The sequence below is a fragment of the Phyllostomus hastatus genome, unplaced genomic scaffold, assembly GCF_019186645.2.
Source record: "Phyllostomus hastatus isolate PE091 unplaced genomic scaffold, TTU_PhHast_1.1 phas_scaffold_385, whole genome shotgun sequence".
Classification (NCBI taxonomy): domain Eukaryota; kingdom Metazoa; phylum Chordata; class Mammalia; order Chiroptera; family Phyllostomidae; genus Phyllostomus; species Phyllostomus hastatus.
This window is the reverse complement of record NW_025334026.1, coordinates 1,921,650-1,948,042: the sequence shown is the minus strand read 5'-3', so window position 1 is coordinate 1,948,042 and position 26,393 is coordinate 1,921,650. Positions and strand designations below refer to the sequence as shown.

Sequence of the window (26,393 nt, the reverse complement as noted above, 5' to 3'; positions counted from 1 at the left end):
CACGTGGCTGCAAAGTTAGTGATAGGGGAACTCAAGAGTCAGAATTTAGCTGTAATTATAATTGATAGGCTTAGGTGATTAATGCACGTGGAAAGCTGTTATTCCAGAAACTGGAACTCCTGACCTACATGACTCTAGAGGGTTCACAAGCAATTCAACCTTTGTGTCTGAGAGGGTCTGTAAGCAATGGAGATGGTGTCTGAGTCATTGTGTTCCAGGAAGGGAAGGTGTGTGATGTAGACAGAGAATTGTTGATCAGTAGATATAGAAATACTAGGAAAATTGCTGCTGGACTGCAGCTCTTATCTGATTAACCTTTTTTCCAGACCACAACTACCAACCCTTGTCTTTTCCTTTTAAAAAGATCTGCTTGAGAAGAGATAAAGATGATTTTTAGGGTGCATAACCCACCATCTTCTCAGATCATCGGTATCTGAATGAAGTACCTGTAAAGATTCAATTCTTCTCTCTACTTATTGGTTCTGGTAGTAACAGGCAGCATGAATGCTGACTTTTCCACTTTCAAGTGGTAGGCACGGGCTGGATCTTGCAGGGCTTTGAGGCCACTATTGGGCTTTTGATGCTCACTTATTCATTTCCTTCTTAAACATTTCCTGAGAATCCTCTATTGGGCCAGGCAATAGCCAGGGAATAGGGATATAGTGATTAATAATAATGAAAATACTAACGGCTAATATTCATTGAGTACTATTTACCACTTGCTATTGGAACTATTTTTTTAAGCACTTTGATGCACCAAGTCATTTAAGCCTCCCAGCAACCCTGTGCTAGGAGTTTAGAGACTAAACAGTTTTAGTTAGAAACTAAGTAATTTCCAAGATTTTTAAAAATTATTTTTCAAGTATAGTTTCCTGCCTTTATTTTCAGGATTTTACTACTAGCAAGTGGTAACAGGTTGTCTGACTCCCAAACTTCTAGGCACTTATATTTTTAATGAGGGGGAGTGTAGACATAAGAAACAAACCTTAGAGCATTTTTATGAGTTTGAGTTAAACTGATGACATACACCAGAGAGCAAGATCACAAGTGCATTTGAAATTAAGTAGTGAACATAAGGAAGATTATGTGGGAGAAAACAAGGTAGTGGTTGAGTTATAGAATAGATAGCAAGATTATATGTTCTCCTGAGGATGGTTATTTCAAAAGTGTGTTAACCTAGATACACAGAAACAATGGACAGGTCTTGATTAAGGCAAAGATAGACCTTTTACTGAAAAGTTTACTGGTATAGAAATATGTATGTGTATGCCTGGAGCATGACTACAACCATGACCTGACCATTTCAGAATTTATAATCAGATCACTGTGTGAGATTACTCTTCATAGACGTCCCCCCCTTTTTTTTTACCCACAGGAGAAAGAAACTTTTCTCTACCTTCAAATTTCTTTTGTCTGGCCTAGTAATCAAATAAACATGAGACAGATTAGCAAGAGAAAATGACCAACTTTAATTGCATGCATATGTATGGGAACCCCTCATATGAGAGATTTTAAAACAGCAAGGGAAAATGAGGTATATGATATTCTGAGCAAAGGATTACTCTGGGGCTTCAGAGGGAAGGAAGGTCATTGCAGGATGATAAGAGAACAGGTGTATGGTAATTAATTAGAAGTTTGCCCTGCCCTATAGATAGGACATAAAAAGGTTATTTCTAATAATCTCTTATTGTGGGCAAGGCCCCTAATTCAAAATCTTCTAGGTAATTGAGGGGGAGGAGGGGGACAGAAATTTCTCTTGAGCCCACAGGGTTTTGGTTGCCTTGAACTCAAAACAATCTTCATACCACAGAGGCACATTTGAAGGTGACTAATTCCAAACTCCTACATTAACCACTATGATTTACTACCTCTTGTCTAAAATTAGAGGACAGTCTTCCTGGTCATTTTAGCCACCAAAACAGTACTTCAGATGTAGGCAGCTAGTTTAGAAGAGAATTTCCCAAACTTGGCAGAGCATAAAAGCTCTTGGGGAAGTTAAAAACAGAGCCTTCTCCTTAAGATTTAGTTTCAGTAGGCCCGCCCTGGAATTTGTACTTTTAACAAGTTTGACAAACACTGGCTTGTATTTCAGTTCAATGGTTTTTGCTGGATGGATGCTCGTTTGGGTCAGTTGAAACTTTGTTTCTTTTCTAGATGTGTGTCACTTTGTGCAAGCTGCTTCACCTCTCTGAGCATCAGTTTCCCCATCTGACAAATGAGGGTAATGATATGGCACCATTTCCTAGGGCTGTTAGTGGATTAAGTGAATCTTTCCCAAAGTGCTGGGAGCAGTGTCTGATATGTAGTGAGCGATGATGATAATAATAGGATGGTGATGAGGACAGGAAAGCTGAAGACGTCTGGTGATTAAGTGTCATAGATCACAGCTGGTGTTTGGAGGACTGTCGTGAGAGAGGGCTGAAGTCTTTTTAACCTTAAGATAGTGTTCCCAGAATACAGGCGCCTGTTTAAATTGGAATTTCAGATAAAGAACGAAACAAATTTTTAGCATGCGTCTCCTATATAGTTCATGGGACATACTTACATTGTACTAAGCAATCATTCGTTGCCTACCTAGGCGTCCTGTATTTTTACTTGTTAAACCTGACAACCCTATCTGCAGAGAAAGGCTTGCCCCCAACCTGAGCCCAAAGATACCCTTGTAAGTAATTGGGCCGCAGAATGGGGGCCTTCACTCGCCAGGCGACTCAGTCGATCCCAGAGGAACGGTTCAAGTTTCCGCCCCGCCCAGGCAACACTAGCGGCGCCCGAGCAGCCAAGGCCCGCGATCCCTACCGCAGGTCCCGCCCCAAGCAGAAGGTGGGGCCCACCCCGGCTGGCGGTTGGGCGTGGTAGAGTTGAACCACTTCCTCCCACGCAGTGCACTCAAGCAGAGCAAGAAATTCGCTCGCCATGTCCGCGGCAGAGGTGGGGGGTGTTTTCCACAGAGCCCGGGGCAGGACCCTTGACGCATTTTCCGCAGGTACTTGGGGAGGGGATGACTTCAGGGCTGCGGAACTTTACGCTGTGGGAACCTTCAGTGTGGGTGCGCGCTCCTCCAGCCGGACCCCATCTGGGTCCCCAGTTGGTGCTGGGGACCAAAATAACGTCCGCACAGCCCGCCAGTGAAAGCTTCCACGGGAGCTATGGAGACGAGCGAGTCCGCGCGAAGAGCGAGTCCGCGCAAGACTGGCTGCCTGGGACCTAACTTCCCCGAGAGCAGAGAAGATAGAATAAGGCAGCAAAGCAGTTAATAGTAGCGTGGGCTCTGCAGTTTGATGTGGTTTTCGCACCTTGCCTACGACACGTTAGTCGGCAAGTGCTAGCCTCAGTTTCCTCGTCTGTAAAAGGGGAATAAAAACAGAGAGGTTTTGTGTGGCACTCGAGCACACAAGCATCTGGTGCGTGTTAGATGCCCTTACTTTTATGGTCCTTCACCATGATGTATTTTATACGCTGCAATCACGGTTATCTACTATGAGTCATTACCAAAATATTAACAGTAAAGAGGGAAGGCAGTTGAGTCGTGTTAGATTTAGTTAAATGCTTGGACTTTGGGTTTAGATAATCTGCCTCTCTGCAAAAATGGGGTTGTTAATATTCTCATAGGTAACATGAAACAGATGATTCTTTTTAACAGACTGAAACTTTGAAACAGCGTCTGACACAGACTAGATTCTAAGTGCAAGTTGACGGTTGAGCTAGCTGTTAAGTCTAGAGGGAAGTCTTCCTGGTTCCTTGGTTCTCTCTATGACTTTTTTCTGCCTGGAGTCAAATTCCCTCCCTTGCACTCTCTGATTTTGTAAGCCAAGGGAGGTCACAGATGCCCCCTGGATCTGACTTGTGCCATCTTTCTTCCATCATGCTCCATTCTTTCTCTTGCCCAGTTCTCCTGCTACACTCGTTTTCTTGATGTATTTAAAAGGTCCAACTGCGGTATATCTTTCTTCTCAGGACCTTGGTACTTGCTCTTCCCGCTCCCATAGCTAATAGCTGGGCTGGGGAGGGGGGTGGCGGTGGGGGGGGGCGGGTGGCTCGCTCTTTCTCAATCTTCACGTCTTATTTAAAATTAAGTCATTTTCACACTTTCCCTGGCTACCCTATCTAATGTAGGTTTCTCCTGTAATTCTGCCCCAAAACCTTGTACTTTTCTTTCTTTGTAGCTCTTGGTGGGAGTGGCTGGCAGAGCATGTGGGGACCAAAAATATAGCTGTGGTGGATTTTGGAAAATACAATCTGCTGTATTGCCGGTTCTCTAAATATTTTAATATGCCTTTTTTGCCCAACACGAGATTTTTTAGATTTGTTCATATTAATATAAGTAACTCTAGTTCACTCATTTTTCTGCTGGGCAGTAACTTTCCATTGTATAAATATATACTTTATGCATTCTGTTGCTGGGTATGCTGAGTATCTTCCCCTTTTCTCTCCAAATTACTCTCCCTTCTCCACCGTGCTCCAGGAGGTTGACCTCTACGGGCTTCAGTAGACTCCTTGCCATTTTGCTTTCCACTGGGGAGTCCCAACTAGAGAACAGAGGAAGGAAGGACCAAAAGTCAGTGTGTTTATTCCCCCAATTTACTCCCTGTGGGCTTGCCTTGGGCTGGCTATATGCCTTACCTGAAGGTCACTGCTTTCAAGATAGCCTTTCCTTTGGCACTCTCTTTTCAGATTTAGGTAACCACTTGCTCCCTTCATTTCAGATGTAGGAGTGGCAACAGCTCTGCTTTTAATCTTTTGGCTATAAACTGTCTTTTGTAGTTTTTCTATATTCAATGCCTCCCAAACAATCTATTTTTAAACTCCCCTTTAATTATCTTAATTTTGAGTGTACCAGCTATTTCCAGATACAATGGACATTGAATTGTTTCTGTTTCTCACCCTTGGTAACAGTGTCGTCGTGATCATTTTTGTACAAATCTTGTGGACATGTGGGGAATTTTCTCCAGGGCATATACCCAGGAGCAAAGTTCTGGGCTATAGGGTATAATCATCCCCAGTTTTACAGTCTTGTCAGATCGCCTTCCAAAGCCCTGGCATTATACACCCACTAGCAATGAATGCTAGTTCTATGTTACTCTCTGTGGTATCTTTTGTTTTCAGTTCAAGATGTATTTGTTAGGTTCCAATTGCATTCTTTAGTATCTTTTGGAGAGTAGAAAAAGAAGGGAGGAGGTAAGCTACATGCCTTCTGGGGCTCATAATCTAGGCACAGAGCTATGGCACAAAAAATGATTCTTGTCACCTGGTGAGCTTGTAGGCCACTGTGGTGGGAGTAGTCGGGATGTTAAATGTTGGTCCTGGGTGATGGTGGGTCTGGTAACTGAAGTCATGGAATAAGGAGTGGGATGGGATTGATTTGGGGAGTAATGGCTTTGAGGTGCTATCAGGAAACATGAAGAAACTTGTGGGGTGTAGTATGTGTCTGGGGGTGGAGGTGTGGGCTCCATCCACAGAGGAGAGTGGGGAGTATTCCAGCAGTAGTCCATGGCATTGCTAAGCGGAACCGTGTGGAATAGTAGACAATGCGTGTCTCTGTTGTGTAACCTTAGAATATGCCAATGTTTAAGGGGCAGGAAGAAGAAAATGACACGCTAAAGGGTTCAGAGCAGAAAACAACCAGAAATTTAAAAGATTTTATTTATTTTTAGGGAGAGGAGAAGGGAGAGAAAAAAGAGAGGGAGAGAAACATCTATTGATTGCCTTTTGCCCCAACTGGGGACCAAACTCAAAACCCAGGCATGTGCCCTGACTGGGAATTGAACCGGCGACCTTTCACTTTGTGAGACAGTATCCAACCAACTGAGCCACACTGGTCAAGGCCAACCAGAAATTTTAGAAGATAAAACCAGGAGCTGACCATGGCACCAAATTTGGGGAGGAGGGCTTAAGGCAGGATGGTACTCAGGATCAGATGTTGCAAGTGTCTAGGTGAATGTTAGCTGAGCAGAGAATGGCAGGTTTGATTGTTATGTCACCTGGAGGAGAGCAGTTTCAGTAGAGTTGTAGGGGGATGCAGTGTACACAGTGTCTGAGGAATAGCAGAGAATGAGGATGTAAAGTCAGCCAGGGTAGGATTCTGTTTGTAACCATTTTGTGATGCAAAGTAGACATAAATAAGTAGCAGCTTAGGGAAGGAACAATGCTGAAGGAAGACTGAAGGGTCTGAAATAGTAATGATAAGAACAACAGGAGCATCTAACATTTATCAGATGTTTATGGCAGCCAGGTACTGTACTCTGGGCTGTATGTGTATTATGTGATATAATCTCCAAAATAGTCCTGTTGAGCCCTGGCTGGTGTGGTTCAGTGGATTGAGCACCAGCCTATTAACCAAAAGGTCTCTGGTTCAGTTCCCAGTCAGGAGACATGCTTGGGTTGTGGGCCAGGTCCCCAGTAGGAGGTGTGTGAGTACAACCACACATTAATGTTTTTTTCCCTCTTTCTCCCTCTCTTCCCCTCTTTCTAAAAATAAGTAAATAAACTCTTTTAAAAAATAAACCAAAATAATCCTGTTGAGGTAGCTATTATGGTAATCCTTTTTTTATAATGGGGAAAAAACAATCAAGTTCAGAAAGACGAGGCAACTTGACCAAGGTCTCATGACTGGTATGAGATGGATCTGGGATTGAAAAAGTAAAAGGCAGGATAATTGTTGGAGAGAGATATTTGTGGAAATGGGATTTAGGGCTCAGAAGATGGGTTGGCCCTGGGATCAAATGCACTATTTGACCATCTCTCTATCCTACTGTCCACCTATTGACCAGGCCATACACCCACCATTCTATCCATCATCTGTCCGTCTCTTCCTCTGCCTGTCTGTCCATCTACTGGTTCATTCATTTGCCCATTCATCAAATGTATTGAATGCTTGCCTTGTCCCAGCCATGGCACTGGATGACAGGGTGCAGTGATGGTTGAAAGACAGATGTGATTCTGCACCTTTGGCACATAGCTACTTGGAAAGTCTGGCATTAACCTGTCAGTCACACAAACGAGTGGAAATTGCAGTTATGGCAAATGCCAGAAAAGAAGAGATTGGTTCCATGAGAGCCTCTCATTGGAGCATTAATAAGGACATTCAGGGAGGGCTTCGTTGAGGAAAGGGTGTGTCATCTGATTGCTGAAGGATGATTAGGCATTAACTGGACCTTGAAGGGAGGGAAGACCTTGTGGACCATGGGCAGAGCAAGTTTGAAAGTCTAGCATGGTGGGACTGGAAAGGAAGCCATTGATGAGGGAAGGAAGCCGTTGAGTCTGCAGCAGTGTGGCATGGGAAGACACTGGAGAACTGGGTTGGGGGTAGTTGAGTTTGTCTTCACCTAATAGCATCAAAGCGCTTTAAGCTGCATGTGTGAAGAAATGGGGACGCATAGTCAGATACCCATTTTGAAAAGAATGGTCTGGCTGCAGCAATAACAACAAAAGAATTTCTGCTTATGAGGAACTTGGGGTGCAATCTGATTGAAAGCTGGAACTCAAGAAATTGTCTCTAAGATTATTTCCATAGCACCACGTTGTTTATTTTCAGTAATTGTTTATTTTCAGGAGGAGCATGTGGTCGTGGTGGTGGGAGCTTCCAGTGGAGACTAAGGCAGTGCTGAAGCGTTGAAGCTCCCTAGCCCTTTAGAGCTACCACAGGGCTGCCAGTAAGACCAGAGAACAGGAGAGTTGTTCACCTGGATGGAGAGAGATTTAGAAAATAAATTGTTGAGATAGGGAGAGGGAAAATGACCCTGCGCTTCTCAAGAATTGGGGCCTGTACATGGTCTCTGCTGTGGGCCTAGCTGCCCCAGTGGGTGTGCCCTGTATGGGTCAAATAGCATAGGGCTTTTTAGAAGCTCCTTCTTGAAGGCTTAGGCTTAGAATCCCTAGTTTTGGTTTACTTCACGAGGTGCTGAACCCCTAGCCCACCCATAAGCTGCCTTTCTCACTGTCACTGACTTTTCCCTCTTAGCATTGCTTGTGACTGAGAGATGTCTTTAAGGTCCAGGGTCAGTCCAGGCTCTGCCACAGGAAGGTAGAACCTTGAGCTGATAGAGTTGCCCTAAGGGCAGGCCTGGAAGAGAAAGGGAAGGAACTGGCTTTTCCCATCTGTTGCCCAAACACATACTGCCTGCCAAAGAGGTTCAGTTAACTCAAGCAGCACTGTCCAGCATCACATTCCTGGTAACCCTAGCGGTCACTACTAGAAGCCCCCTCCAGAATTACCTAGTTAAGCTGTTTCTCAAATGGAGTCTAGCGAGTGCCATATTTTGCTGTGTATAATGTACTGTTGTGTATAATGTGCACCCACCTTTTTGGCCCAAACTTTAAGGAAAAATATCTTTCATTTTAATTTTTTATTTATTTATATTTAGATACTTGATTTTTGTATCATAAAGGAATTTTAGCATTTATATTTGAACATGTTTTTGTACAAGAAATTTTATGTAACAAATAATTACAAAACACAAGAACAAATACAAAGTATTTTAGGCACTACCCATGTATAATGCTCATCTTTATTTTTCCCTCAAAAATTTGGGCAAAAAGTGCACATTATACACAGTAAAATACAGAAATGAAAGAGCACTGTCTTATTCTGTTTGGGCTGCTGTAACAGAATATAACATAACAGACTGAGTGGTTCATAAATAGTAGAAATTATTGCTCACTCTTATGGAGGCTGGAAGTCCAAGATCAAGGTACCTGTAGATTTGTTGTCTAGTGAGAACCCTCTTCCTGGTTCATAGAGGACTGTCTTCTCCTGTGTCCTGATGTGACAGAGAGGGTGAGGAGCTCTAGTGTGTCTGGGGTCATAAGGGCACCAATCCCATTACTAAACCCTCAAGACCTAATCACCTCCCAAAGGCCCCCACCTCCAAATACCATCACATCCAGGGTTAGTTTCCAATGTAAGAATTTGGGGGAGGGGACACAGACATTCAGCCTCTGGCAAGCACTTTACTCTGAGATGATTCCCTCCCTGGTGATTTGCATGAGTTAACAGTATTCTTCTGCATCTCTTCCCAAAGTGTTACAGGGGAAGCTTGGCTTTAGTCATTCATCCATCCCTGTTAACATCATCTGCTAGGCTCTGTCAACAGATGTTTACAGAAAGCAAATTGTACATGTCTCACCCGAGAAGGCTCACAGTCCTCGGGCATGTTCAGGTATTCATTTTAATCAGGCAAATTGGTAATTATATTTCCTTGACACATCCTAATTAAGACCACTTTTTCTTAACAAATCACTGTCTCCTGAAAAGTTTATGACATCTGTTTTGAAGACATTCTCAAAGGGAGAAATATCAAGATTAAAATATGTTTTAAACATTACCCATATTTGTTTTCCAGTCCTAATCGGTTTTCCCAGTTCATTTTAGCACCAGAATACTATCTCCTTAGAAAACAGGGTTTTCTTAAAAAGGTTTCTGGTTTTCTTTAAAAAGGTTACTTCTCTGGACATTTGAAACCTCAGCAGCTGTTTCAGAGGAACTAATTATTTCTGTTCTGAATATTTCTTGGTCCCCTCTGGTAACCCTCTCATATGCAGAGAATAAATAGAGTCCCTGTTAAAAACAACAACAACAAAAAACCCCTATCTCTTTCAGGTTTCACCTAAGAACTTTTCTAGAAACAGTAGACCTATTTATGCAAATCTGAATGGGGTTCAAAATATTGTAGTTTTAAAAATTCTAACATATCAATGAAGAAAATGAAATGAATGTTTTAATTATGCCATAACTTAGGCCAGCCCACTCTATTTGAGAAGGGTTCTCATGATGAAAATAGAAATCTTGATTCTTTATCCCCTTCTTAATGTCATCAAAGGTCAAAATTAATGTGTGAAAATTTCCCATTACAACATTTCCAGGAGGCAAATGAGCTTTTATTTTTGAATGCTTTTCTTTTTGCTGTTCTATTAATAACTTTATTGAGGTACCCTAACATTTACTCATTTTAAGCTTGTAATTCAGTGGTTTCTAATAAATTTACAAAGCGGTGCAACATCACAATTTTAGAGCATCTCAGTCTCCTCCCCCAAAGAAACTCTGTGACTATTTTCAGTCTCTTTCTATTTTCACTCTTAGTGCACTCTTAATTTACCTCCATGGCTTTGCCTTTTCTGGATGTTACATGTAAATGGAATCATGTAATCCATGGTCTTTTGTGATTGACTAGTTCTTTCCCTGAGCATAATCTTTTAAAGATTCACCAATGTCGCAGCATGTATCATCAGCACAATATAATACAGTTCCATTGGTTTGGGTAGCCACATTTTGTTTATCCGTTCACCCATTGATGGACACTTGGACACTGGCTGTTATGAATAAAACTACCAAGAACATCCACATGCAAGTCTTTGTATGGACATGTTTCACTTTTGGGGGGTAGAAACCTAGGATTGGAATTGCTGGGTCATATAAATAACTCTTTAACATTCTGAGGAACCACCAAACTGTTTTCCAAAGCAGCTGTGCCATTTTATGTTCCTACCAGCAATGTATGAGGGTTCACATTTTGCCATATCCTTGTCAACACTTGTTATCGTCTGCCTGTTTGACTACAACTAGCCAAGTGGATGTGAAGTGGAATCTCATTGTGGTTTTGATTTGCATTTTCCTATTGGCTAATGATTTGAACATATTTTCATGTGCTTATTGGCTATTTGTAATCTTTGCAGAAATGTCTATTCAGAACCTTTGCCCAGTTTTTAATAAGGTTATTTGTGTTTTTTATTACTGAGTTGTAAGAGTTCTTTATATATTCTGGACATAAGATCCTTATCAAGTATATGATTTGCAAATATCTTCTCCCATTCTTTGGATTCTCTTTTACTTTCCTAATATCATTTGCAGCACCAAAGTTTTTAATTTTGTTGAAGTCCATGATATCTTTATCTTTTATCACTTGTGCTTTTGATGTCATATTTAAGAAATTTTTGCCTAACCCTAAATCATACTTCTGTGTTTCCTCAAGAGTACTGTAGTTTAAGCTAGGTCTAGGTCTATATTGAAATCTAGGTCCATATTGAGCCAATTTTTGCATATGGTAGGGTTTTTATTTTTTTGTATGTGGTAGTTTTTTTAAATTGCAGTAGAAGCCTAGTCTTTAGCCACTGAATGGAAAAAATTAGTTCAAGAGGGCAATCATAAAATACCATACATTCTTTTAACGTTTCATTTTAATGTGAGTGATAAGTATACATTTATTTGCCAATCTCCTGAGGTTAAGCGAAGAATGTGTCTTGGAGTATGGTTTTGTAGAAGGGACTGTCATGTCGCCTGTTTTGCATAAGCACCCATAGTGAATCTCTAGTTTGGGATTTTCCCAGTGGAGCAGTCAGTTAAAAATCACTTGGAAAGCACTCTGAGGAAAGAATGATTCTAGGGTTATGCTTTCTTTTTCTTTAAATCTTTTATACTTGTTTTCCTAACACCTAATTCAATGGTGTTTTATTTTTACCCACTTGCCTTTATTAGGTCTTCCCAAAGCATCCATTTTGGTTTTATTAGAAATAGTTTTTGGTTTGCATGTTTAATTAAAGCACTAGCATAAACACATTTGGGGACAACTCCTGATGGACACATAATGAGCACACTCCCTGTGGGGCAGGTGCCAGAGTGAAGGAGGGCTCAGTGCCTTGCGTGGTTGGCAGTGCCTTGTGGGGGCATGGAGAGCGCTGGTAAACCCTTCACATTGGTCTGGGGGAGGTTTGTTGAGAGAGTGTCTTCTGCACAGAGAGGATTAACTGACAACTTTTCATATATGTGCAACAGGTGATTTTTAACTTTCCAAACCCTCCAGTAAGGAAGAGACAATAACATGGTGCCAGGACAACTGGAGACTCCAGGAGCCCCAGAACTGGCAGCCACTTCACAACCAAGTCTGATGTATAGTCAGACACTCAGGAAATCTTTGTGGACTCAGAGTGCCCAAGTGCCCCATGTAGCCTTGTTTCAAAGGAAAAAAAAAAAGCCCAGTTGTGCTAATGCCACTGGTCCTCATTTGCCAAGTGAAGGCAGAGTGTTGGCTAGATCTGCGTTGAGGTGCGGCTGTACTGATGCACACCTTGACTTCATTTGCGTGAGGCTGTTGTGGCACTTCGCTGATTTCAGGTGCCAGATTAGTAAGTGCGAGGGCCAAGAAGAGAAAGCAGCTCTTCTGGCTCAGCCCTTTGGGTTTGCCACCAGAACACACTGAATATGGCAGAGCTCTTCATCTTTCCGCCTCTCTCCAACCTGCATCTTTCCGGTCTTCCCCCAGCTCACGTGATCAACCAGAAAAGTAGGAGTGATTTCTGACCTCAGCTTCTCCCCTTCTCTCCACGTCCCAGCCATCCACAGTCCTTTCTATTGAGCCTCCAGAGCTCACCTTAGTTTTGTCCACCTCCTTCCCAGCTCCTACCACTGTGACCCCAACCACCTCATCTCTCACCTGGACAGTTCCTCTAGCACTCTGTGTCCACTCTTGCCCCTCCAGTCCATTCCCCTTACAGCATTCGGAGTCATCTCTTTAAAAAAAATATTGGGGCAGAATGAGAGAAGCTGACCCATGAGCAGGAAGGGCTATGGCCACTAACCCTGCTACCATATGACCAGAGTTTTTAATGAAATTGCCTAAAGTTACAGCATAAGAGAGGAAAGGAAAGAAGAAAGTTAAGTAAAGAAAATCAAAGAACAATAAGAGAGAGAAATAAAGAATTCTCTCCTGGCTTACTGGTGTGAGAACATCACTGAATTTCCAACTGAGGCTTCCCTGGGAGTTAACATAGAACAAAGAAACAAAAATCTTTTATATACAAACATCTCTTAAATGTATGTGTATGAAGTGAAAAGTAGATAGAGGTCACTTGAGAGGAAACTGTAACTGTGTCCAATCACAGATTCACAGACTGTCTCACCTACATTCAAGCATTCATTAAGCATGCTAAGACTTGGAATTGTTGTAAGAGATGTCTGAGAAAAAGAGATTATTTCAGGCCAGTTTATGATGAACAAATTCCAATGAAATGATGGACTTACTTTGCACAGGATAATAATAAAGAAAAGCTATGGACATTAAAAGTCAACAATATCATCTACAACAAAGTGAAACAGGTCTTAACTTAAGATTAATGTGACTTCCGGCCAAGATGGAGGCATAGGTAGACACACTGTGCCTCTCGCACAACCAAAATAAGGACAATAACAATTTAGAAACAAGGAAACACAACTAGTACTGACAGAAAACTGAGCTGTATGGAAGTCCAACAACCAAGGACTTAAAGAAGAAATATTCATCCAGACCAATAGGAGGGGCAGAGTCGGGTGGTCGGGAGGGGAGGACTGCGGCAAAGCGTTGGCTGGTGGACCCCAGGCATGCAAGGCAACAGCAGGTGGACTCAGCGAAGCGGAGGATTGTGGAGGGGCTTGGTGTACGAGGTGGCTGGTGGACTGGGGGTCCCATGTTCACACACAGGTAAACCAGGTGAAACTGGGGAGCGAGACAGACTGCACAACCCAGGGTCCCAGTGCAGGGAAATAAAGCCTCAAAACACTGATTGAAAACACCTGTGGGGGTTGAGGTTCTGGGAGAGACTCCCAGCCTCACAGGAGAGTTTGTTGGAGAGACCCACAGGGTCCTAGAACATACACAAACCCACCCACCTGGAAATCAGCACCAGAAGGGCCCAGTTTTCTTGGGGGAAGCGGCAGAAGGGACTAAAATTTGGCAGAGAGCAGAGCAAGCACCATTGTTCCCTCTCAGACCCCTTTCTCACATACTGAGTCACAACCCGGCAACTGGGTTGCCCCACCCAGGTGAACACCTAAGGCTCTGCCCCTCACTATGTAACAGGTATGTCAAGACAAAAAAATGGCCCAAATGAAAGAACAGATCAAAGCTCCAGAAATAATACAACTAAGTGATGAAGAGATAGCCAACCTATCAGATGCATAGTTCAGAGCACTGGTGATAAGGATGCTCACAGAATTGGTTAAATTTGGTTGCAAAAGAGATGAACAAATGAAGGCTACACTAAGTGAAATAAAGGAAAATGTACAGGGAATCAATAGTGATGGGAAGGAAACTGGGACTCAAATCAACAGTGTGGACCAGAAGGAAGAAAGAAGCAATCTAACGGAAAAGAATGAAGAAACAAGAATTCAAAAAAAATGAGGAGAGGCTTAGGAACCTCCAGGACATCTCTAAATGTTCCAACATCTGAATTATAGGGGTACCAGAAGGAGAAGATGAAGGGCAAAAAGTGGAAAACTTATTTGAAAAAATAATAAAGGAGAATTTCCCCATTCTGGCAAAGGAAATAGACTTCCAAGAAGTCCAGGAAGCTCAGAGAGTCCCAAAGAAATTGGACCCAAGGAGGAACACACCAAGGCACATCATAATTACACTACCCAAGATTAAAATGAAGGAGAGAATTCTAGAAGCAGCAGGAGACAAGGAGATAGTTATCTACAAAGGAGTTCCCATGAGACTATCAGCTGATTTCTTAAAAGAGACCTTGTAGGCAAGAAGGGGCTGGAAAGAAGTATTCCAAGTCATGAAAGGCAAGGACCTACATCCAAGATTGCTCTATCCAGCAAAGGTTTCATTTAGAATGGGACATGTACGGTAAAATGACAGCAAACTCACAATTATTAACAACCACACCTAAAATAAAAACAAAAACAAAAGCAAACTAAGCAAACAACTAGAACAGGAACAGAACCACAGAAATGGAGATCACATGGAGGTTTAGCAACAGGGGAGTGGGAGGAGGAGAGAGGGAGAAAAGATACAGAGAATAAGTAGCATAGATGGTGGGTAGAAAATAGACAGGGGGAGGGTAAGAATAGTATGGGAAATGGATAAGCTAAAGAACTTATAAGTATGACACATGGACATGAACTAAAGGGGGGGATGTGGGTGGGAGAGGGTGTGCAGGGTGGAGGTAAGTGAAGAGGGGAAAATGGGACAACTATAATAGCATAATCAATAAACTATATTGAAAAAAAATATTGGGTGTCACCCCTTGACATGACTTTTCTCTGTCCCTCTCTTCTAGGCAGGTTCCCTTGCAAGGATCTGCACCTCACCTGAGGCAGGGTTGCCTTCTTTTGTCATCCAGGCTTCTACTGGACCAGCCAAGTGTCTGCAGGGCTGCCTCTGCCCAGAGACAGCACTTTTGTCTGATTTTCCCTGAAGCACCACCTGGGCCAGCAGCCTGGGAAATATGGGGAATGGTGGAAAAAAGTCATAGCAATCATCCACCCAAGGCAGGCAAACCCCAAATGGAGTCTGCTTCTTGAAAGCAAGAGAGGTTCAGGACATGCCTTCTTATCCCCCTTTTGCTGTTGTGTAGAGTAGCATTGGCCAAAGCCAGTGATGCTGACAGCCACCTGGCCAAGTTGCCCTGGCCCGACTATTTCCTTACATCTCTGAAGGGCTGCAGATAAGATGTTGGCAGGTCCTTCCTTCCCAAATGGCGAGTATGGCTGCCAAGTCATGGCTCAGAAGCTTTTGTGTATCTCAGAAACTACCTTTTGGATGCATTTAGGGCAAGAAAATAGAAATTGGGTAAATTCACTTGGTACTTAGGAAATATAATTTGGAGACTCTGAGGATATTGCTATCACAGTTAATTATTTTTGCAGAGGAGTGGGTCCTGAAGGGCACTATTTTTTTTAACAGCTTTACATACCATACAGTTTACCCTTTTAAAGTGAACAGTTCAGTGGCTTTCACTGTCTGGGAAAATTCACAGAGTTGTGCAGCCATCACCTCAGTCAGTGTTAGAACATTTTTACCACCCCCGTGGACACCTCGCACCCTTTAGCAGTCAGTCACTCTCCTGCCTCCCCTCCCTGCCCTAGGCAGCCACCATTGAAAGGCACTGTTAATGGTTGCACTGAGGTCTGGCAGTTGTGCAGTTGGGACATGTTGGGTTGTTAAATGAGAAAGGTCCCAACGTTGTGAAAGATCATTTTGCTACTATTATTTTTGTTTTGTTTTGTTTACCACTAAAATAAGATTAGTCCCCAGAGAACATGAGGGGTATTGCCGAAGACATTTACATAGTGATTCACAGTGCAGATTGCGACTGTGAGAAACTGCAAAAATTGCATTTTGTTGGCATTTGTTCTTTAGCCAGAAAAAACCTCCTGGTTATCCATCCTTGCCGTTTTATAACCAAAGCAATATCCACCATATGTGAAGTAAAACATGTGAAGGCCTGAGCGTGTAAATGTGTGTGTGTGTGTGTGTGTGTATGTATATACAGGGTGGGGCAAAAGTAGGTCTGTGGTTGTTCATATGGAAAATAATACAGCAATCAATAAATCATATGAGAGTGAACTCAGTGTTTTGCATACTCACAAGTGTAAACCTACTTTTGCCAGACCCTGTATACATACGTATGTAAGTATATCATCAGATATTTGTTGAACCCTACTATGGGGAACAAACAAATGGGTAAGATTTGATAGCTCTGCCTCTGCTAAGACAGTGGTAGGAGTTACCATGAGTAAAAGTCTTGGAAATAGACACTCACATTTGACTGCTTATTGTGTGCCAAGTTCAAATGCCTTACATGTACTAACTCATTAATTTTTCACAACAACCTTTCTGAGGCAGGTGAACTCTTCATACTTTACACATAAGAAAACTGAGGCTCAGAGAGGTTAAGAAACTTGCATTACGTCACTTAGTTGGTAAATGATGGGAATGGGATTTGAACCCAGCACTCAATACTCAGAGTCTCAGCTACACTGGGACCAGCTTAGGGTTTCAGGAGACAGAAGCCCAAGTAGGGCAGGGGTTTTAAGCTCTTCCCCAAGTCCTATGTCCTGGAGTGATTTATCCCACCTTATATTCCCATTTCTCCCTGGTCTCAGGATCTGGGTACTTGTCATGCCCTCTGCCTGGGGTGTGTCCCCACAGTTCCCCCCAAGCCTGGCATTTGCTCATTCTTTAGATCTCTGCTCTCATGTTTCCTAGCTGCTCCATCCAGTCATATCTTTCCTATCCACTAGTCACTCTGTGATCACCCTGATTACTTCTGTGGTAGTACAGACCACCTGAGTAATTAAGTTCATTGTTGACCTGTTTGTTGTCCATATCCCCTCTATTCTGTAAGGCCTTAAGGAATGGCACCTGTGACCTTGCTCACTGTTGAATGCCCAGCGACTATCATGGCACCTATACAATGGATGCTCAGGACAAACTTGCTGAATTGGGGGAAGGAGGCAGAGCTGCAGCTGCTTGCAGGAGAGGGAGACAGGCTTTGTGGTGGAGGTAGTGTTTGAGCTGGGCTGGGAAAGACAGATGGAATCTCAGTGGGGAAAAGTGTTGGTAGAATGGAGAGCATCCTGGAGGAAGGGGTGGGAAAGCATGAGGTGTGTTTGAGGAGAGATAAGGGTCCATTTGGAGGCTTCCTGGGCTATGTCTGGTGCAGGGTTTCCCAGCCTGAGCATTGACATTGTGTGCACTATTCTTTGTTGCGGGACTGCCCTGTGTAATGTGGGATGTTTAGCACCATCCCTGGCCTCTATCTGCTGATGTCAGAAGCACCACCCGCCTTCTGGTGTGACATCCAAAAATGTCTTCAGACATCAGATGTCCCCTAGGGATCAAAATTGTCCATGGTTTGGAGCCATTGGTCTAGTGGGAACAGTAATCCATATAGCTGGGAAAGTTTTGGGCTATGTTTTAGCTCCAAGTGCCAGGAAGAGTGAGGATCCAGTGCCATCTTTATCCCTTCACTGGATGTTTACTGAGTGCCTCCCACATGCCAGGGACCACATGATACATGCTGACAAAATACTGGAAAGGGAAAGCAATGTGGGCCTTTTCTCATGAAGATTAGAGTGCCCCTTCACAAGGGAGTTTGATGATCAGGGTTAAGGGTTTTAGGAAGAGTCCCAATGGCAGTGATTGCCTGGGGTGGATCCGAGTGGGAGGCACTGCATGGAGCTGTCCTGGTAGCCCCTGGTGGGGATGATGAACACCTGGCCCAGGTGGTGCTGCTGCAAATGGGAAGGATGGACAGTGTGGGAGATGCTGTGGATATAAATGCAACCACCTGTTTGGCTAAAGGTACACAGTGGCACAGGATCCTAACATCTGTAGATTTGTGGACTGGGGACCATGGTGACAAAATCATGGTCATCAGGAGAAGGAGTCGGTCTTTTTGTTTTAAATATATTTTATTGATTATGCTATTACAGTTGTCCCATTTCCCCCCTTCTCTCCCCTCCACCCTGTACCGCCTCTCCCACCCACGTTTCCCCCCTTTAGTTCATGTCCATGTGTCATACTTAGGAGTTCTTTAGGTTCTACATTTACCGTACTATTCTTGCCCTCCCCCTATCTATTTTCAACCTACATTCTGTGCTACTTATTCTCTATACCTTTTCCCCCTCTCTCCTCCTCCCACCCCCCTGCTGCTAGCCCTCCATGTGCCCTCCATTTCTGTGGTTCTGTTCCTGTTCTAGTTGTTTACTTAGTTTCTTTTGGTTTTGCTTTAGGTGTGGTTGTTAATAATTGTGAGTTTGCTGTCCTTTTACTATACATGTCTTTTCTTTATCTTCTTTTCTTAGATAAGTCCCTTTAGCATTTCATAAAATAAGGGCTTGATGATGATGAACTCCTTTAAGTTGCCCTTATCTGAAAAGCACTTTATCTGCCCTTCCATTCTAAATGAGAGCTTTGCTGGGATGTAGGTCCTTGTCTTTCGTGACTTGGAATACTTCTTTCCAGCTCCTTCTTGCCTGCAAGGTCTCTTTGGAGAAATCAGCTGACAGTCTGATGGGAACTCCTTTGTAGGTTACTGTCCCCTTATCTCTTGCTGCTTCTAGGATTCTCTCCTTCGTTTTTTACCTTGGCTAATGGAATTATGATGTGCCTTGGTGTGTTTCTTCTTGGGTCCAACTTCTTTGGGGCTCTCTGAGCTTCTTGGATTTCTTGGAAGACTGTTCCCTTTACCAGAATGGGGAAGTTCTCCTTTATTATTTGTTCAAATACGTGCTCAATTTGTTGCTTTTCCCCTTCCCATTCTGGTACCCCTATAATTCAGATGTTGGAACATTTAAAGGTGTCCTGGATGCTCTTAAGCTTTTCCTCGATTTTTTTAATTCTTATTTCATCATGCTTTCCTGCTTGGTTGATTCTATCTTCCTTCTGGTCCACTGTATTGTTTTGAGACTCAGATTCCTTCCTTTCACTATTGGCTCTCCTCCGTGTATCTTCCTGCATCTCTTTTATGGTAACCTGCATCCTTTCATCTAAATTGCGCCCAAGATCAACCAGTTCCGTGAGCTTTCTGATCACCAGTGTTTTGAACTGCGCATCTGATAGATTGGATATTTCTTGGTTGCTCAAAAGGATGAGTCCTGGGGGACTGATGTGTTCTGTTTGAAACATGTCTTTCCCTGTCTCTCCTTTTTTTTTCCCAGTCTGGTCGCTCTTGTTATGGTGGGGGGCGGAGCCTTAGGTGTTCACCGGGGCTGGGCACCCCAGTCGCTAGATTGTGACGTTATATGTGGGGGCGGGGGCGGGGGAAGGGGAACAATGGCGGCAGTTCCGTTCTCCTGGGATCCTGGGCTGCGAGCTCTGCCCTGGTCCACAATCGCTGCCTCACTGGATCCGCCAGCCGCAGCTTGGGTACTCAGGGATCACCGCTGCGTTCTTGCGCCCTGGATGGCTGTCACGCCGATTTCGCGCCAAATTTTCCCCGACCTCTGCGCGTCGCCGACCCGCACCAGCCCTGCGCCCGCCCGGCTCATCTTCTCCTACCAGTCTGGATATATGGGTCTACTTCAACTTCTTGGCTGTCCGACTTCCATTCAGATAAATCCTCTCTCAGTTCTGAGTGTTATTCTCTCTGTAACTTATTGTTGTTCTAATCTTGGTTGTGCGAGGAGGTACGGTGCCTCCATCTATTCCTCCATCTTGCCGGAAGTTCCAGGAGTCGGTCTTGAAGGAAAGATGATAAATTTGCTTGTGAACGTGTTGAAGTTAAGGCGCTGAAGGGACAAACTGGGAGCTTGAGCATGTCCAGAAAAACAAAACACTGCTTTTGTCCATTCTGTGGCTTTCTAGTCAAATGGAGAAGTGTGTCCCTATTGTCCCAATTCAGTATTATTTTGAGTCAGATAAATTAACAGGAGCTCAAACATTGAATTTTTAGATATCTTTACAGTGCACTGAATGTGGCGGTAGGGTCAACTGCAACCTTGTTCATCAGACTGCCTGCTAACAGACTTCTTAACCAGTATCTTACAACTTTGTCTTCCAAAAGGCAAACTAGATTTAGAAAATGAGACTTTTCTATATAAAAATTGAATTGTCATTGTATTCACCTTGAATTATTTTAGGCTGCATATGAAGTAACCGGTTTAGCCATCCTGAGAGCACAAAGTATAATGGCATTAGGTGGGAATGACAGGACTGACTCCCGTGGGCCTGTTCCCAGTTGGGTGGTGAAAGTAGTGGTTCATTTGCTTTCGGGAGGGCCCTTACTGTAGTTAGTCATTGATTAAGTGGTAATAGTGAAATGATCGATGAAATTCATAATTCTTGATGTATATTAAAAAGTAAGCTTTCATCAACAATTGACAAATGTGCCCGAAAGGTATAATAAAATAACAATGAGAGGAAATACATGGGCAGAGAAAAATTCGAGATAACATTTAGTTCATAATATTGAAAGTGCAGCTGTAGAGAGTGATTGCTGTCTGAGTACCTGTCTTTCTTACAGGATATTGGCACACAAGTAGATTCTCATAGAATGGGTTAATGGCAAGGCTTGTGTGAATTTTTAAAGGTGTTTAAGATTTTTCCCTGTATGCCATTGCTTTGCACTTTATAATGCTTAAAGAAGACTCACAGGCCTTTCCTGTCCCTGGTCTAATGTCCCCGGAATCCACTGTCTTTTTATTTCTCAATTCTGAAAGATGGTTACTGTGACCGACTCTATCAGTTAGGTGGCCAAATCTCGTTATTCTCTACATGATGGATGAATCGAATTTCTTCTTAAGACCAATTTTTTCTTTGAAAAATAATTTTAAATTAGTTTAAAATTTTGACTTAGGCTATGGTAACAATAAATTATGGTAATTTTGATGGCAGCTCAGAGCTTGTTTTCCTGGCTTGTCACTTGGACTCACGTTGGCATTCCCAACTGGGTGGTTCTGGGTAATCCTGCTGGTGTGATCACCTGCCCTGGAGTTGTTGCTCTGGGGCGTGGTAGGCTTGGTTCTGCCCCTCACCACTTGTTAATCTCAGTCAGATCATTTGCCCTTGACCTTGCTTGGTTTCCTCTTCTGTACCACTGAGCAAACTGGAAGGATTACCACAGATAAACGACTTGCTGGCACAGGCATCTACAGGGGGTTGGTGGTGAACTGGGTCATGGGTGGACTGCGGTGAATTTGAGAGCTCATGCCCCATTAGAGGGGCAGCGATGCCCGGCCCCAGCGACAGTTGGCATGCCCCGCTGGGGCCTGGCGTGGCCAGACTTCCTACGAGAAGTCACAAAGCCAGGTGTGTGTGAGAAACTGATGAATTTAAAATGTTGGCAACAAATTCAAAATTTTATAAACACCGTATGAGCCAAATAGAACACATCTACTAGTCAGACCATATCCAGAGATCTGGAGTTTGTAATCTCTGGAGAAATCACCAGTTGGCATGCCACAGAAGATGAATGTGCTGGCTCCCAGCCTGTGCCCCTCATCAGCCCTGTGCTGTTGGCAGGGACTGTGAGCATCACAGCCCATGGGGGAAAAGTTCGGGGCCTTGCCAGCATTGTCTTTGTGTTCAGTCTTAGTGTTTAACAGAATGTTCCATTCAAAGGAAACTTTCTGGAGACCCAAGTGTCTTTGTGGAGGTGGACAACATTTGGACACCTCAGGGCACATTCCATCTTCTTTGTAGCCATCTCTTCAGACAGGCCTGGCTATACTGAGATTTCTGAACAGTAAAAGCTGCTGCTTTATTAACTCGGTGACTTTGAACGTGAGCCATGACTAAGATCCCTAGCCAGGCCTCAGTATCCCCCCGCCTTGAGTAAATGAAAGGTTTGGTTAAAGTAACTCTGGGAACCCTTCCATCACTGACAGTTTCCATTTCTTCAGTGGGAAAGGTGGGCTTCTGTACGGTAAGCCTTTGGCCTCCTAGGATGGGTTGCAATAACAGGGCTCACTCAGCTCAGTGCAGGTAACTTAAAGGGTGATGATTAGATAGTAATGGGAAATACCAAGAAATGTTGAGGACCAAATACCTGAGCTGGACACAGACAAGGACCTAAAAATGAGTAGGAAAATATACAGAACAACACAAAACCATAAAAACACCACCTCTCACAACAACAAAATCCTCCAAGTTATTATTTCAATTTAGGGAAACAAAAATCCCCTTGCATCTGTGTCTTCTAAAACATGTTAAAGTAATTCCTTGATTAGTTACAGGCCAGTGCTTTTTGAACATGGATTTGCATACAGATCACTGAGGGATTTGTTAAAAGCAGATTCTACTTTTACAGCAAACTCCCAGGTGATGCTGCTGCTGGTTGTCCAGTGGCCACACCTTGAGGACTAAGGTGTAGGCCCAGCCCTGCCCTTGGAGCCCCTTGTGACTCGGTCATCCTTGCCTCCTCACTCTGCTCAGCCTCCATTTCCAGGCAGTTCTGCTTCATAATTTGGATTGTATTTACTCTTTAACCAGGCAGTCTCATGTAAGTTATTAAATTAGGAAAAAACAGAAACAACCCCACCCCTCGCCAGATCCTTAGGTGTCTTTTCTAATGCTTTGACGGTGTACCAGGGCACTTACGCTGCCAGAACAGTGCTCTCGGGGAGTCTGAAGAGAGAATCTGGTTCTGCCAGAGTGCAGGCACTTGCTCTGCCCCGGAAGGGATGGCGTCACAAGCTCTTCCCTGGCTCCTGTAGATGTCAGCCAGCTAATACCTATGCCCTGCTCTGCGGGTAGCTCTAGACTTTGGTGAGACAGTTTGACAGAATGTTAATTTATTCTCGTAATATAAAAATGTGCCCTTCTGAAGGGCTGGGGGAGGTATAAATGTATGTAAAGGATTCTTCCTTCTAGAGCTAAGGATTATAGGCCTCAGATATGTTTAATTCAGCTTTATTAAAGTTAAGATGAGGCCAAAGACCACAGACTTTTATAGTAGGAACCTTAAAGGGATCCAGGCGCTTTTGAGAATGCAGAGCCTTGAATCAACAAATTACCTTTATTGGGTAGATAAGGTAGAGAGAATAGTGAAATGTGAACCGTCATTCATTTTAGGTCAAATTTATTTGTTTTGTACCTTATCATCATACCATTGAAATTCTAAGAGCTTACTAGATAGACAATAATGAAAATTTTATTGTAATACCTCTGAGAACTATTGACTTTTTGAGACTATGACTAGTGATTTTCAACTTTTTTCATCTCGTGGCACACATAAACTAATTACTAAAATTCTATGGCACAACAAAAAATGAATTTTTTGCCAGTCTGACAAGAAAATTGGTATAGTTTTGATTCACTCACACTAGACAGTTATTGTTGTGTTGGCTGTTGTCATTTTTTTATCCCTAGTACTCTCTTGCCACTTTTTGTTGTTGTTGTTGAAGTACAGTTGTCTCCATTCCCCCCATCACTCCCCCCCAATCCAGCCATCCCCACCTCCCACCCTTAATCCTACCCCGCTTTGGTTTTGTCCACGTGTCCTGTATAGTTGTTCCTGAAAACCCTTCCCCCTTTTTCCCCCCATTATCCCCTCCCACCTCCCTCTGGTTACTGTCAGTTTGTTCTTTATTTCAAGTCTCTGGTTATATTTTGTTTGTTTGTTTGTTTGTTTTGCTGATTAGGTTCCACTTATAGGTGAGATCATAAGGTGCCGTCATTTTTTCATTTGACAATCTAAGGGAAAAGAGGTCAGTGTCCCTGACTAAACAGTCAGGTATTGTATGTTTTTAAAATTCTTCCAGCATACCAGTGTGCCATGGCACACTTCTTGAAAATCACTGTTGGAGAAAACTGTATTTGTTAAAACACTTGCTGTAGACCACTATTTATACATTCTGTTTGTTGTAAAATACTGAGTTATACTTCAACCTTGGGGTGACAGTCACCTCTCTCATTTGGTGCTTATTAATTTATCCAGTTTAAACAGCTCCGCAAACTGTCTCAGAAACAGAAACGTGGTGCCCTGACTGGTGTGGCTCAGTAGGTTGGGCTTCCTCCGATAAATGGAAAGGTTGCCAGTTTGATTCCTGGTCAAGGTTGTGGGCCAGGTCCCCAGTTGGGGGTGTGTGAGAGGCAACTGATTGATGTGTTTCTCTTGCACATTGATGTTTCTCTTCCTTCCTTTCTCCATCCCTTCCCCCTCTCTAAAAAGGGAAGGAACGAAGGGAGGGAGGGAGGGAGGGAGGAAGGAAGGAAAGAAGGAAGGAGAAAGAAAGAAAAAGAAAGAAAGAAAGAAAGAAAGAAAGAAAAACAGAAACGTAGCTAAATGCATTCACTGATGCAAAACAGTTATTATTCAAGTAAAAAAAATAAATGATGCTAACAGTTAACTTTAAAACAAATCAGGCCCTGGCTGGTATTGCTCAGTTGGTTGAATGCCATCCAGCCTGCGAATGAAAGGGTCACTGGTTTGATTCCTGGTTTGGGGCATATGCTTAGATTGTGGGCCAGGTCTCCGATTAGGGGTATGCGAGAGGCGACCAATCGGTGTTTCTCTCCAACATCGATGTTTCTCTCCCTGTCTCTCTCTCTTCCTTCCCCTCTTTATAAAAATAAATAAATATTAAAAACATACATGCAAATCAGAATCTCAGTTGTTTTCATGACTCCTTCCTGACCCTTTATTTTCAATGCCTGACCATAGGTATCTATTACTGTGTAACAGACAACCCTGAAAGTTGGCGACTTGAAACAACTCATGTGTATTATCTCACAGTTCCTGCCAGGAGCCTGAGTGCAGCGTACCTAGGATCTCCCACACAGTTCAGTCAAGGTGTCAGCTGGCACTGTGGTTTCATCTGAAAGCTCAGCTAGGGAGGCTCTTTTCCCAAGTTCACTCATGTGGTTGTTGCATTGTTACATGGAGGGCCTCAGTTCCTCCCAGGCTGTTGGCCAGTCCTCCCTCAGTTCCTTGCCATGTTGGCCTCTCCATAGGGCTGTTCACATCATAACAGCCTTTCCCCTGCAGAGCTAGGGCTGTAGGAGAGAAAGTGAGAGAGAGCAAGATGGAAGTCACACTCTTTTTAGCCTAATCTCTCTCTTTTTAACCACTTTATTGATCTATGATTGACATGTAGAAAACTGCATATTTCATGTATAAATTTGTTGAGTTTGGAGATAAGTACATAAGTATTATTCCTATTGCTATGTGTGTATGTAGTAAGAACATTTAACATAGCTCTATCTTCTTAGCAAGATTTAAGTACACAATACAGTATTATTAACTTTGGCTACTGTGCTATGTAGTAGATCTCTAAAATCTCTTTATTTTGCATGACTAAATGTTGTACCCTTTGACCATCATTCCCCTATTTTCCCTTGCCCTAAGTCCCTGGCTACCATCATCCTACTCTCTACTCTGTAAGCTTGGCTCTTTTAGAATCTACGTATAAATGAGATCAGACACACCCTGGTCTGTGTGGCTTGGTTGGGGGTTGTCCCACAAAGCCAAAAGTTCACAGACTCCATTTCTGGTAAGGGCACATGCCCAGGTTTGGGTTTGGTCTGCAGTCAGGGTACCTGTGAAAGGCTGTTTCTTTCTCACATCCATATTTCTCTCCCCCTCTTTGTCTCTCCTTTTCCCTCTCTCTAAAAAATCAAAAAAGCATGTCCTCAGGTGAGGATAAAAAAAATGAGGCCAGACAATATTTGTCTTGCTGTGACTGGCTTATTTCACTTAGCATAATGTCCTCGAGGTCCAGCCATATTGTCCCAAATGGCAGGATTTTCTTTTTTTTTTTTTTAAAGGCTGGATAATACTCCACTGTATGTATATATCACATCTTCTTTATCCATTCATCCATCGTGAGACATTTAGGTTATTTCTGTATCTCAGTCTAGCTTACTCCCAGAAGGGATGGACATCCTATCACTGCATTCTGTTTATTAGAAGAAAGTCACTAGGTCCAGCTCACACTCAAGGGGAGGGATTGCACAAGGATGTTGAGTATCATGACACAGGGGTCTTGCGGCATCATGGAGCCTTTCTGCCACATGTAGTAAGGTCTCAGTGAATGAGTTGAATCCATCATTGTGCAGGATCACTTGCTGTTGTTAGCAATAAGATGTATACACCAGGGTTTCATGCAGTCCTTGTTCAGATTGAGTTCAGGTTGATTGTGATTTGACTGAGCAGCGAACACTAAGCTGTAGGTGAAGAACTGGTGGATTAACATG

The 26,393-nt window shown here is 43.1% G+C and overlaps 1 protein-coding gene across 2 annotated transcripts in view; it reads left to right on the top strand.

Annotated features, from left to right (window-relative positions):
- The first annotated feature begins 2,828 nt into the window (after positions 1 to 2,828).
- Positions 2,829 to 26,393, top strand: part of CPPED1 (calcineurin like phosphoesterase domain containing 1) — a 125,684-nt gene continuing 102,119 nt past the window's right edge. For both annotated transcript variants that reach the window (XM_045819666.1, XM_045819667.1), the window contains exon 1: positions 2,829 to 2,983. In XM_045819666.1, the coding sequence (XP_045675622.1) occupies positions 2,914 to 2,983 (70 nt within the window). In that variant the 5' untranslated portion in view covers positions 2,829 to 2,913. The remainder of the gene's footprint in view (positions 2,984 to 26,393) is intronic.